Consider the following 14075-nt stretch of genomic DNA (forward strand, 5'->3'; position numbering starts at 1 on the left):
CCTTATTCTCAACATGTCGACGGTTGGTGGTAGGGATTGAGCAACAATTTGTGTCAACAGTTAGAGGTTAATCTGTTACGACAGATCGATCATATTTGCACCTGACGGTTATTAATAAAAAAAGGGCTATTGTTGTTATTGAGAGGGTGAAAAGAGAAAGACATGACTCGGAGTTCCGATTATTCAATATGAAAAATGTTTTATAAATAAATAATAAGGAAATAAATAATAAACACAATTTATAACCACAATTTTAATAACTGATGTGACTTTTCACCATTTTTATTTTTGAATTTGTTTTTTAAATTATTTATTATATAATAAAATGATTATTATTTTATTAAGGAATTTGAAAAGATATTTTTTTTTATTTATAAAATAAAAAAGTAAGCAAATTTAGATTAATGATATGATGATATAGTTATTTTTTTTAAAAAAAGTAGATTATATGTTGCAACAATTAAATTATCTGATGCAACAAGTTCACTATGGTTGCAACAGATGATATATCTGTTGTCACAGATGATTTATCTGATGCAGCCTATATCGAGTCACAACTCAATAAAAGCAGTTCTTGGAAAGAACTAATTAATAATAATAATCTGAAAAGTCATGACTTATCACAATATTTCTTAATTTAATTAATTTATTACTTTTTACATTAATAAAAAATATAATTAATAAATGAAGGTGAACAGTTAGATTATATGTAGCAACAGATATGTTATTTGATGCAACATATTTTATATTTGTTGCAACAGATAATATATCTATTGTCATAGATGTGTTATCTGATGCAACAAATATAGAATCTGTTGCCACAACTCAATAAAAATGATTCTTTGAAAGACTAATTAATAATAATAATCTGAAAAGTCAGGACTTATATCACAATATTTATTTTCTTAATTTAATCAAAAATTTAATTAATGTATGGAGGTGAATAGTCGCGCATTTTTGCCTCTCATTCAAATTTAATTCTCTATAAATAGGTCCGTCCTTACTCAATCGTTCATTCAAATACACACTCTATTTATTTATTGCATCTCGTCTTTCATATTACACTCTAGAAGATAAGATTATGGCTGACCCAGTGTGGGACGTTGCTTTTCTGCAAGACGCCGTGAATAAACTTCGGAATCAACTTCGTGATCTGCAATGGAAATTGGGAGGAGTTAGATCAAGAATGCTCCGCGAGATACGCAGGCTGAGGAGGGCCTTGCTACTTCCAGTTGAAGATTGGCCGGCTGGCAATGATGATGTTGATAATATAATAATAATTAGACTATTATTTTTCTTTTAGTCTATTATATGTATTTTTATTTGTTTAATAAATAAATTATGTTTGATCTTTGACTTTTTAATCCATATTTAATTTTCATTTTGTCTATTATCTTCTCAACAAATATTTTGACGATTCAACGTAAAAAGAAATAATTTAGAATCCAGTAGTAATAGCAAGATTTATCTGTTGGGTTTGTGGCAGGAGTTGATTTGTGTTGTTTCAAACAGATTAATCATTCGCTGCAACAGATAATTAGTCTGATGCAACATATAAACATTCTGATGCAACAGATAATTAGTCTGGTGCAACAGATAATACGTCTGATGCAACAGATAATACGTCTGATGCAACAGATAATACGATGATGCAACAGATAAATAGTCTGATGCAACAGATTACTCATCTGATGCACCAGAGGATTGATCTATTTAAATTGTGGGCACTTATACTGGATTCATAATCGGAGTTCTATCCATTGTTGAAAAAATAGAAGTATACCTAGATGACAAATACGAATAAAAATCATAATTTTATTTACCAAAGTAACCTATGAAGTAATGCCAAAGTGGAAAGTGATGTAGTAAACAAAATTTGACCTAAGAAATTGGTCAGATCGCAGCAATAGCGTTGTACCAACAACAACAACAACAACAACAACAACAAATGGTAGACAAGAAGAAGATGAAGCAGAAGATGATGAATAAAGCAGCAGAAACAGAAACAATTAACAACAAAAATCGGTAAGAGAGAGAAAACAACAATGGATGAGAAGAGAGAGAAAGACGTCTTTTTTCCCTCCATTTTTCTTATTTTAGGGATTCATTTTTTAATAGATGTTTCCCACTTATTTATTTAATCAAAGATTTTTTTATTTTTATTAATTAAAGAAAATAAGTGAAAAGATGATTTTGTCTAAAGCAGAGACTTTTAATGAAGGGTAAAAAGTTCAAATCACTTTTCTAAGGGTCTTCTCCTTTTAATATATTATAGATTATACATAAGCTTTTCGTCTCATTTTAATTATTAATTTACTTTTTTTTTAATGTCTACTAAGAAAAATAATAAATATAAGATATTATTTATTAAGTTTCCCTATTTAGTACTTATATTTTTTTTAAAAAAAAGTTCTTTAAAAGATTTCAACGGTATAGTAAAAAATTATTGCAAACTTTAATTTAGTATTAAAAATTATTTTGGCATAATTTTCTTCAAGTTAAAGTAATTGTTTTTAATAAATAAAAGAAGTTATAATTAAATGACAATCCAATAAATAACAAAAAGAAACCAATTACAAAAGACCAATTGGAGATGGTCTTACCAAAAAAAGGAGAAGGCAAAAATGAAAATATACAAAAAAAAAATAAAAAAAAATGAAACCATCAATACACTATAAATTGATATGTATAAAAAGTCTAAAAAGTCCTCGTGAGGACTACCAAAATTAAGATTCTGCCTTGTATACAAAAATACAAGTATAAAATATGGGAGTAGAAAGTTTGAAGTGGTTGAACTAAAAATTTTCCCCAAAAATGCAAACAGGCCCTTAACATTATTCCACACCAAACAAAACCAGCCCATTAATTTCTCAAAGTAGTCCTGTATTTACAAACACCATAGCAAACAAAACCATATATGGCTCCTTCTCCTCCTGAAGAAGATTTTAGCTTCCCAACAATCACCAACACACCTCCACGTTTCCTTGAATCACCACCTTTATGGCGAACAACGTCAGTTGCTTCCAGTCGCCTCCAGAAAACCGCATCTACAAAAGGAGAAGATCATGATCAAGAAGAAAATTTGGACATATTGTCTCCATTGTCCAATTACATTAACCAGAGAAAGAGCTTCTCATACATAGAAGGCGCTAATGCCATGAAGAGATTGATTGAAGATGATGATGAAGAAGAAGAGGAGAAAATGGACATGTTATGGGAGAATTTGAATGAAGAAATATCCAACAAAATTAAGACAAAGACTTCATGTGGGAAAGATCATACAAAGAAGGTGGAATATAAATGTGTTAAATCTTTGAATCTTTCCAAAGCAAGCAAAAGGCCAACCTTACTGGTTCTCATCAAAGTCTTGAAAAAGGTGTTCTTGTAATTTCATACTTGGCTCCTCCAACTTCTTAATTCAACAAAACTTAGCTTTGATCAATTCCTTTAATTTTCATCTCTTAATTCTTTTAATTCACTACCAAAAAAATTACTATTTTCCTATTGAAATTCCCCGCCGAAAAATATTCAGTAGCTATTTTCACTGATATATATTTTGATTGAATGAGTGGCAAAAGTAAAAATACTAATGTTTTTATATAAAAATTAAAAGATTAAAAAATTTCTTACTATTTCAATGAAAATTTATTTTTCACCATGTATTTTGCAGTGAACTGATTCAATAAAAAATGGATGGGAAATGTATTCTTTATAACACAAATTTCCTATTGATTCGTGGCAGTAAAAACCTGTGTTTTAGTAGTGATTTAATTTGCTTCACATAATTTTATTGACTTTTATTTCTTATTATAGTTGTGATGTTAAATGAAGCCCACTTTCCACCTTATCCCCAACCACTATCTCCTCTACCACCTAAATAGTGATTAAACACAATTATCTAAATTATATATCATTATTTTCTACATCTAATATATTGGTTTGGTAATTGGCATGCAAGTTTTGGGACATAGATTGTTAGCGTTGCTTATTTTCTTTTTTAAACTCTTTTTAGGTAACCTTTGGTACAAGAAATGCTTGTACTATTAATTAGAGAAAAGACATAAAGTAATTACTAGACAGGTATGAAATTTTCAAAAAGATACTTTAATTTTGCGGGCGATCTAATAGATTATTTTGATCAATTTTATCTTCAATCCTAGTCTAAATTTAGGCGCGTGCAAATCACTTTTTTTTAATTAATTAATTAAAATTTTTTAAACTTCTCTTTCATTTTTCTCCCCAAACCTCCATTGTCATTAACACCCTTCACTGTCATGAACATTAAAATAACAATCACCGACTCCCGCTACCTAAATTTTAATCACCGCACCATCTTCAACTTCCTTCATCTTGTCTCGTAGAAAAATTTCACCGGCGAATGAACCCCAAACAAGTAATGACATTAATTCTTCAACTGATCTTTTCTATCTCTTTTCTCTCGCTTTATTCTTTCTTTTTCATGTCAACTGAAATGTACTTTGAGAGGGGAATCGAGCATATAGTGTAGGTAAATTACGAATTTAATATTGCTTGAATTTTTTTCCTCAAACCCTAGTTAAAAAATAAAACTTGATTTCAAAAATTTTAAGCAAATTAAGACAAAATTAAAGCTTCAATGACTGAAAAGCAAACAAAAAATTAGAACATAGATGAAAAACTCTTTATCTTTTAAGGCTGATTTTGTTGTGAAGAGAGTGATTTTTTTTTTTAAATCATGCTCCAATACCTATAATAATGGAGGTTTGAAAGAAAATTCAATTTTTAAAAGGGAGAAGAAGGATTTTTACAATAATTATCAAATTTAATTACACTTGACAGTTTTTAAGTGGTAGTTGCAGCCAATTTTCTTCATTCACGCACGTCATAGGCGTGACCACACACATGGGCTCAAAATCGTTCAAAATGATCTATTTACAAGGGATTGTACAAATTTTATGGTGTAATAAATCACTCACAAAGTTTAAATATATTTTTACAAATTCGAGACAATTTCAGTAGTTCTTTTATGTCTTTTTTCTATTAATTAAAAGAGAAACAGTTGGAAATGTATAATTGAAGACTTGATCATGGTCATGGCCATGCATGTCAAGGGAGTATTGGACTTTGTAAGTTTGGCCAAATACATTATCGGCCCCTTAAACTTGACACAATTTTTTATTTTAACACCTCAACTAATCAGTATTCATTTTAAACATCTAACTAGTGCCCAAGTGTTTCATTTGGCAAATCTAACAATTTTTCAGACAAATCTAACAACCATGCATGGCTACAATATGTAATGAAGAAAAAGATCCAAATATAAAAAAAAAATCTATTTAAGAATAAATTTGAATTGAAAAATCGACCTTTATTAACGGAGATCTTGAAGAAATTGTGATAGCTTGTGTCATATTTTAATGGAGAAATCATCCCTCGAAGGGGGTGGGGGTGGGGTTGTTTCTGCGGAAAAAAAAAAAAGAGAGTGTGTGTTGGAGAAGAAGATCTTTGAGTTAATACGCGCTGTATTTTTTTTCCCTTACGAGGTTTTATCCCACTAAATTTTTCTTGTAAGGTTTTTAATGAGGCAACCGATATGCATATTGTTAGAAATGTGCACGCTTTTTCCTTCACTAGATTTTTTTCTACTGAATTTTTCTAGTAAGGTTTTAACGAGGCACATTATCTATCTAGACATTTAAGGGGGAGTGTTATAAATATATTTATATTATAATGAATGTCTATCAAAATCTAATAAGATCTAATTGATATCATTTGATGTATTTGTCTTTTAGTTTGAAACTAGAGCAAATTCCCCCAATAAATAGAAGGGCTTCCTTTATTGTAAATCATTTCTATTTCATCTACTATTCTTCTTTATTCTTTCTTGTTTTATAACAAATACATTGATTTTGAAGTGGATTATCCATACCACAAACATGAACTTCTTACATTCGTAAGTATCTACACAATACATATTTACTAGGTTATATGAACTTTTGTGGATAAGGATGTATTAGTTAATTTCACTCTTAATATTGGTGATCTTTGAAGTAATTCCTCATTTTACAAATTAGGATGTTATTCACCATTGTAAGAAACACTTGAATGTTCTTTTCCCTTCCTACGTGTCTTGTCTAAGATATTTTGTCTCATATATTTTTTGATTTTATATTTATATTATTTTTGAACTTAATTTTATAACACGTCATCAACACGAGTTTCTAAACTCATTTCAATATGATTCCCCAAATTAAATTCAACTTCATTTTGTAAGAGGTGATTAATTAATTTGGTACTTCCTCCATCCTATTTTACCCGTCTCAAATTGGGATGTCACAGCCATTAAGAAAACAATGATTAGTGATGTAATTTTACCATTTTGCCCCTCTTAATTGTGTCTTGTTATTAATTTCAATATTGATGGATGACTAATACCAAAGCACCATTTATATTCTTAATGGTGTACTCTTAATGATAATCCTCTTAAATAACATTTTTTAAGAATGCTAATAACAAAGACTAATCAATTACATTAAGGGTATAATGGAAAAAAAAATTTATCTTATCTTGATAAGTAAAAAAAACAAGTAAAATAAAATATCAAATTCAAAAATTTTGGATGGGTAAAATGGTACGGGAGAGTACTTTAAAACTGTCTACACTGGTCAGCGTGTTATGTTTTGGGTGCTTTATTACCTAATCTCGTTTGTATGTTATTTTTTGCTCAAAAATTTCTATTACATAGATGAATGAAATTGGGGCGGGTCTATGATCATTTTTTTGTGCTCATGCATTCATTAAATTCGAAATAGGTTATGTATAATTATATAAAAAATGTATTATAAAAATTGATATAAGACTTAAAAAAATATTCAGTAAATAAAAAAGATATTTGAGTGCTTTAATTTTCAAGCATAATTTCAAAGTTTTAGATATTAATATATGTGTTCGACCCTCTCGAACATCTACGACACCTAAATTCTGAATCCACCTAAAGAGGTGGACGATCCAGGATAAAATTGTCTTTTCATAAAGAAATTAAAATACTGCATATGTTTCTATGATATATAGCTTATAAAGTTGATTAAAATGACAAAATGACCAAAAAACCTTTGCCTAAACGTTTAAGGTTGACCGACATTCTTTCGAACACAATTTTTTTTTATAGAATGCTTTAATTAGAATATTTTACTGAAATTGTACCTTCATGTGAATTTCTATCTGAAAATTTTACTTCCTTCGTTGAAATTAAATAACACTTTTAAATTTTATGATTTCAAATTAAAGTTATGTTAAATAAATTAATTTTTTTTTAAATTTGTGATCTTAAACATACCACGTGGAAAGTCGAAATTAAAATATTTTAAAAAAAAGGATCATTCTTTTTTTAAAATAGACTAAAAAGAAGTAGGTCACTCTATTTTAAAATGAGTGAAGTGTTTTATTTTGTTAAAATAAAAATATCTAAAAAAAAATGTAGATATTAATTTTTATTTGTAAAATTAATTATTGACTTTCATATGTTTAAAAGTAATTATATTGATTTTTTAAACCAAGAAAATTGATTTACGTGATGAGTTTTTTTTTTCAATTTATATGAGGATACTATAATTTATACGCTTAATTGATAACTTATTTCAAGTAATACACTTATACACACACACACACACATATATATATATATATATATATATTATAAAGTAAAAAAATTCTTATTATCAGGTCCTATAATAATAATTTTAAATAATTTTTTTATAAAGATGAGATTTATAAAATTTTAAAATAAGAAAAATTACATATTACAATAAATAAATGAATTTGATAATGTCAAATTTCTTTATATTAATAATGTACATCACATAGACTTATTTAAATATGTATTGTTTGCACTCTATTTTTGTATGCGTTATCTTTTATAAGTTTACGTTGTTACATTATGAAAATCGATATATGATATGCATATACTAACAAAAAATTACTCTGTCTTCTGACAATACATTATGTTATTTACTTTTATTTATATATTAGGTAAAGAAGATTATCCATTTTCTAACTGTGAATATTTAAATTACGTATAATATATGTAGAATTATATTCAAATATTTACCATCTTATCATCAGTTAATGTCATAATTAAAACGAGCTATGTAAAATATAATTTTAAAAACTCTGCTGAATTATTGTAATTTATTACTTTAGTCTTTTCTAATGCTTATCATTTTGTTTGAGGTACCACATTGTATCATCATACATGTAAGTTCTCTTTGAAGATTTTTTATTGTTATCAGTGTTCTAAAAGACAGGGGCGTGAGGTGAGGTGTTTTACTAAGTACAGGATCAGACGTAAGCATTGGGTGATGAAGCTTAAGCCTCCTGAATTTTTAAAATTTTAATTAATAGCATAGTAACATAGTGCTATAAAACAAAAATTATAAATAATAAATTAATACTTAGTTAAAACTAATAAAAACATGATTAAGCAAACTCATGTAAACTTCTAATATAATTTTATAAGTATATAAATAAAGAAAGGTTATAATTATGAGATGTAAATAAATTCTAACACCTTTAACTTTCAAATAATAAGAGAATTATATTTTTTGTAAAATATATTACTCCATTGTACATTCCTAAAAGAAAATAAACAATAAACTTTATTAGTACACTCACAATAATTTTAAGATAATAAACACAATATTTTACTTTAGATAACGATTATTTTGAGTCTTATGGCAAATGATAAAATATGATAGTTTTTGAGACAAATAATAATAATTTGAAAATTAATAATAAGTGAAGAAGTAAAATTCAACTAATTAAGTATTTTTAAAATAAAAGTTATTCATTCTCATGGTGCTTTTAAATATGTAATACAGTGACTTGTCATTTGAGTTATTCTCAATCTTCTTATTCTATAAATGAAAAACTACTAAGCACCATTTATTTATCAGAGAAATAAAGAATTTGACATATAAGTTGCCTAAAATTTGTTAGGTGAGCCGTGAGCATTGGACACTAGACGTACTTAGGGTATATAGTCAGACGCTTAAGGTGTAAGCCTCATAGGACTAAGCCCCATGCTTATGTTTCGAGGCGTTTTGCCAGTGCACTGAGGCTCGCCCTACAAATGCCTTTTAAAATAATAATTGTTACACTAAGGGGTTATTTCATATGGAGGTGGGACAAATAAAGTTATCGCATAAAATTAGTTAACCAATCACATATATCTGTTTGACATAATGTTAAAAGGAGTATAAGTGCATATAATTTTTTAAAAAAAAATAATTGTGGAAACTTTAAAAAATTATAAGCTATTAATTAGATTTATAGAAATAGAAAGAAATGTGTTATAAATTAAAATTCCTGTTATCACTTTGTGTCATGCTCTTAAAACTTTATTATAATTTTTTTTAAATAGTTGAGTATTTACAATTTAATTTACTAAAAATTACACAAATACACAACTTATGTTTTCAATATTACAAACAATCTCAACTCCTTAAACATATTACAAAAATCCCAACATATACACAAAATGCTCTGTATATGTCGGCTATGTGATGTATATTAATAGGAAGAGAGAGTAAAGTAATTAAAAAAGTGAGAGAGAATATAATTACTCCCAAAAGGATTGATATTTATATTATTTATACAATTTAATTTAACATTATAATCTTGGCCCGTAATTCGTAAACCGGCCTTCCCGTATCTAGTGTATATATGTGCTTTACAGTAAATGTTTTGTTTTTCATATTAAAAGCACTTTGCATTTGAAATATTAAGGAGCAATAAATTATGGAAACTTAAGACAACTAGGAGTTCCATTATCGAAATGTTTTTGTTTATGTCAATTTCTTCTGCCGTAGAACTTTGGAATGCATAATATGTATTTCTATATTCTTTCTTTTAATGTTGGATATTTGTGTGATCATATAAAATTTTAATATATTAGTTCAAATAAATATTGCGGACTAATGTAATTGAATTAATTATTTAAGTTCAAATAAATATAAATTTAATTAAAGCCTAATTTTAGTGGGCTAGTCCATTAATTAAGCTATAAACAATGAGTTCGCGCTGCTAAGTCCAAGATGTCATCTTATTCTAAAGACCCAATTGGGTGTCACGTGTCAAATGAAATGACATTCCAAGTCAAGTGAAGGAGCCAATAGGATTGCACCACGTGGCAAAATGATGCAACATCCTTGGTTAATCCAATGCCAATGAACATGCACCACGTGTACTAGCCGACATATTTCTACCTATCAAATACGTTCATGTCGCTTCAATCTGATTGGCTGGAAAGAGTTTGTACTTACCATGACTTTTTTCTTTCCACAACTATTTTCTTTTTTCACAACAATAAATAGGAGTCTTGTAATTCAGAAAAAGGACCAATAAATCCTAATAAGAATCAAGAGAGAGCTCGTAGATCAAACGCCACAGATTTCTCTACAAGCTACAAATCAAGCATTCAAGTTCATACACAACTCAAGATCAAGACGAAGATGCAATATCATGCTCAAAGACCCTTGAATCCAAATTCACAAGTCGAGATCAAATCCATCAAGTTCACAAATCAAGTTCAAATTCATCAAATTCAAGATCAAGTTTGAAGTCCCTTGAATTTATTATTGAAAACGCGAATCAGAGGATATATAGAGATTGTAACACTCACATATTGAAATTAAATAAAATAATTATTGCGGTATTTTTCTATCTCGATTATCATTTTTTCAACTTAAATTTTATTATCTACAAATTCTAACACGTCCAGTGGGACAATCTCTACCTTTCATCTTTTCCATTCAAAGTCGAAGAACAAAAAAAATGACTCAACTAAAGATTAAGTCCAATATACAATGGTAATGTGGTTGCTGACTCTAAAAGCGAATTGGAAGCTATCATAAAGATTATTGGCCAAATCAAAAGGGGCGAAACTGAAATGTTGGGACAACAAGTGCTTCAAGTTTAGTCCAAGCCAACTCATGTTTTCAACTTATCTTCTCTAATAAGAGTGGTGTCATCTTTCGCATGCTAGAAGGAGCGAATGATTTTACTGATGTTATCAAAAGAAATTCAGCTTAACTTGATCTTTCACAAGAACATCATCACAAGTCCACACCCAATCCTCTATTAGAATTATAATTTGTTTCGCTTCCTCCATGTATGTTTGGTTGCATCTGTTTGTTCATAACCTTATACTTGGAAAAGACAAACTTTACAACAAAGCTTTTAAATGTGTCTTTCTTGGATATTCTCGTCTACAAAAAGGTTATAAATGTTTTAAACCCTCTACTAATAAGTTCTTGATCTCTGCAGAAGTTACCTTTTTGAGTCTTCTCCATATTACTCTCCTAATATAAAAAATCAAAAGATTATATCAATAGTCCTTCTCATTCTAACTATTCCGCTCCCAGCTTTACCTCCTTCTCTTAAGGTCTATTCTGGATGACCTCATCCTTCTTTCGAGCCTACTAATCTATAACTTTGATACAGGTACACAAAGCATTCTTGATGACTCATTACCTTCTCCAGTAGTGTCTTCTACTTCAATTGAGCACTCATTAGATGATTTTTTCATATCTCCTTGCAAAGCTACTAGAACTACTACCAATCAATATCACATTTATACTTGTATAAGCTATCATAGTTTTTCACCTTTATATTATTCCTTTGTTCATCCAGGTTGATGTTAGGGCTATGATTGAAGAAATAATTTCTTTGCATGATAATGGTACTTGGGAGCTTGTCCCTTTACTAAAAGGCAAAACCACTGTTGATTGTCATTGGTTATTCATAGTGAAAGTAGGTTCAAATAAAGCTATTGATTGTCTTAAAGAGAGACTGGTTGGTAAGAGATATACTCAAATTTATGGCATTTACTATGGAGATACTTTCTCATCGGTTACCAAGATGGCTTTTGTTTGTTTCCTTATATCTATGGAAATAATAAAACGTTAAACCCATTTTTAGCTAGACATAAAAAAATGTGTTCCTTCATGGAGAATTTTCTAAAGAGGTTTATATGGAGCAACCACCAGGATTTGTTATTTAGGAGAGTCTGGACTAGTATGTAGACTTTGACGATCCCTTTTTAGTCTTAAGCAATCTCCTAGATCTTTTTGAGTCTTCTCCATATTTCTCTCCTAATATAAAAAATCAAAATATCATATCAACATTCATTCGAGTTCTAACTATTCCGCTCCCAGTTTTACCTCCTTCTCTTAAGGTCTATTCTCGACGATCTCATCCTTCTTTCGAGCCTACTAATCTAGTTAGTATTTCTAACTTTGATACAGGTACACAAAGCATTCTTGATGACTCATTTCCTTCTCCAATAATGTCTTCTACTTCGATCGAGCACTCTTTAGATGATCTTTTCATATCTCCTTGCAAAGGTACTAGGACTACTACCAGTCAAGCTCACATTTATACTTGTATAAGCTATCATCGTTTGTCACTTTATATTATTACTTTGTTTATCTAAGTTGACGTCAGGCTATGATTGAAGAAATGATTGTTTTGCATGATAATAGTACTTGGGAGCTTGTCATTTTATTGAAAGGCAAAACCATAGTTGATTGTCATTCGTTATTCATAGTTAGAGTAGGTTTATATAAAGCTATTAATCGTCTTAAAGAGAGACTGGTTGCTAAAAGATACACCCAGATTTATGGCATTCACTATAGAGATACTTTCTCATCAGTTGCTAAGATGGTTTTTATTCATTTCCTTATATCTATGGCAACAATAAAACGTTGGCCCTTTTTAACTAGACATAAAAAAAATGTGTTCCTTTATGGAGAACTTGCTAATGAGGTTTATATGGAGAAACCACCAGGATTTGTTGTTCAGGGGAGTTTGGACTAGTATGTAGACTTTGACGATCCCTTTATGGTCTAATTAATCTCCTAGAGCATGATTTGGTCATTTTTGAGTTGTTGTCTAAGAAGTTGAAATAATCTAACCAGAAGTTGATCACTCTATGTTTTATAGGCATTCATCTCATAATAAATGTATCTTTTTAATTGTCTCTATTAATTATATTGACATCACAGGTGATGATCGTAAAGGTATTTCTCAACTTGAACAACACCTTTAAATCGCCTTCGAACTAGGGATTTGGGCAAGCTAAAATACTTTCTAGGCATTGAAGTGACACAGTTTGGTAATGGTATTGCTATTACAAAAAAAGTCATGCCTTAGACATTTTGGAAGACGTTGTTATGTTGGATTACAAATATGTGGACACACCCATGAATATAAATATTAAGTTTTTTCCAGGAAAAGGGGAACCTCTAAAATATCCTAATAGATATTAGAAACTTGTTGGTAAACTCAACTACCTTACAGTCACACAATCAAACATCTCATTTGTTGTTAGTGTAGTTAGTTGGTTTCTGTAATCACCTTATGATAGTCACTGAAAAGCGATGATTTGCACTCTGCAATATATCAAAAGCGCCCTAGGACAAAATTTACTGTATGAAGACAAGGGACACATCCACATTATTGGGTATTTTGATGCAGATTGGGTTGGGTATCTTTCTGATAGGTGATCTACTTTAGATTATTATATTCTAATGGGAGGTAATCTAATATCCTGGAAAAGTAAAATAAAAGATGTTGCGGCTAGATCAAGTGCAGAGGCAGAGTATAGAGCTATGACATTGGCAAAAAGTGAGCTTATATGGTTGAGATAACCTCTCTAAGATCTGAAGATGGGAGAAGTTGAATCGATGAAACTGATTTGTGATAACCAAGTTGCACTACGCTTCTAACATTGTGTTCAATGAAAGAACGAAACACATTAAGATAGATTGTCACTTCATTTAAGAAAAGATTGAGTGTAGATATATCTCTACAAGCTTTGTCAACTCAAAAGATCAACTAATAGATATTTTAATAAAATCACTTTAAAGATCCATAATTGACTATCTGTGAAAAGTTAGAAGCATGTGACTTATATGCTCTAGTATGAGCGAAAGTGTTAAATATGATATTATTACTGGATAATATAAATATGAAAATATCTTTCTAATTAGATAGTGTAGATATGATAATATCTCTAAACCCCCATGATTAATCACTTA

General features: G+C 29.2%; 1 protein-coding gene across 1 annotated transcript; it reads left to right on the plus strand.

Annotated features, from left to right (window-relative positions):
• The first annotated feature begins 2780 nt into the window (after positions 1–2780).
• On the plus strand, positions 2781–3442 carry LOC107854380. Its single transcript, XM_016699388.2, has one exon. It carries the CDS (start codon positions 2918–2920, stop codon positions 3386–3388), a length of 471 nt encoding a protein of 156 aa, XP_016554874.1. The 5' UTR covers positions 2781–2917; the 3' UTR covers positions 3389–3442.
• The last annotated feature ends 10633 nt before the right edge of the window (positions 3443–14075 follow it).

Source organism: Capsicum annuum, chromosome 4 (genome assembly GCF_002878395.1).
Source record: "Capsicum annuum cultivar UCD-10X-F1 chromosome 4, UCD10Xv1.1, whole genome shotgun sequence".
Classification (NCBI taxonomy): Eukaryota; Viridiplantae; Streptophyta; class Magnoliopsida; order Solanales; family Solanaceae; genus Capsicum; species Capsicum annuum.

Bases quoted from the DNA above. Each gene is read 5' to 3' on its own strand.
- LOC107854380 (XM_016699388.2), top strand. From the start codon at position 2,918: ATGGCTCCTTCTCCTCCTGAAGAAGATTTTAGCTTCCCAACAATCACC.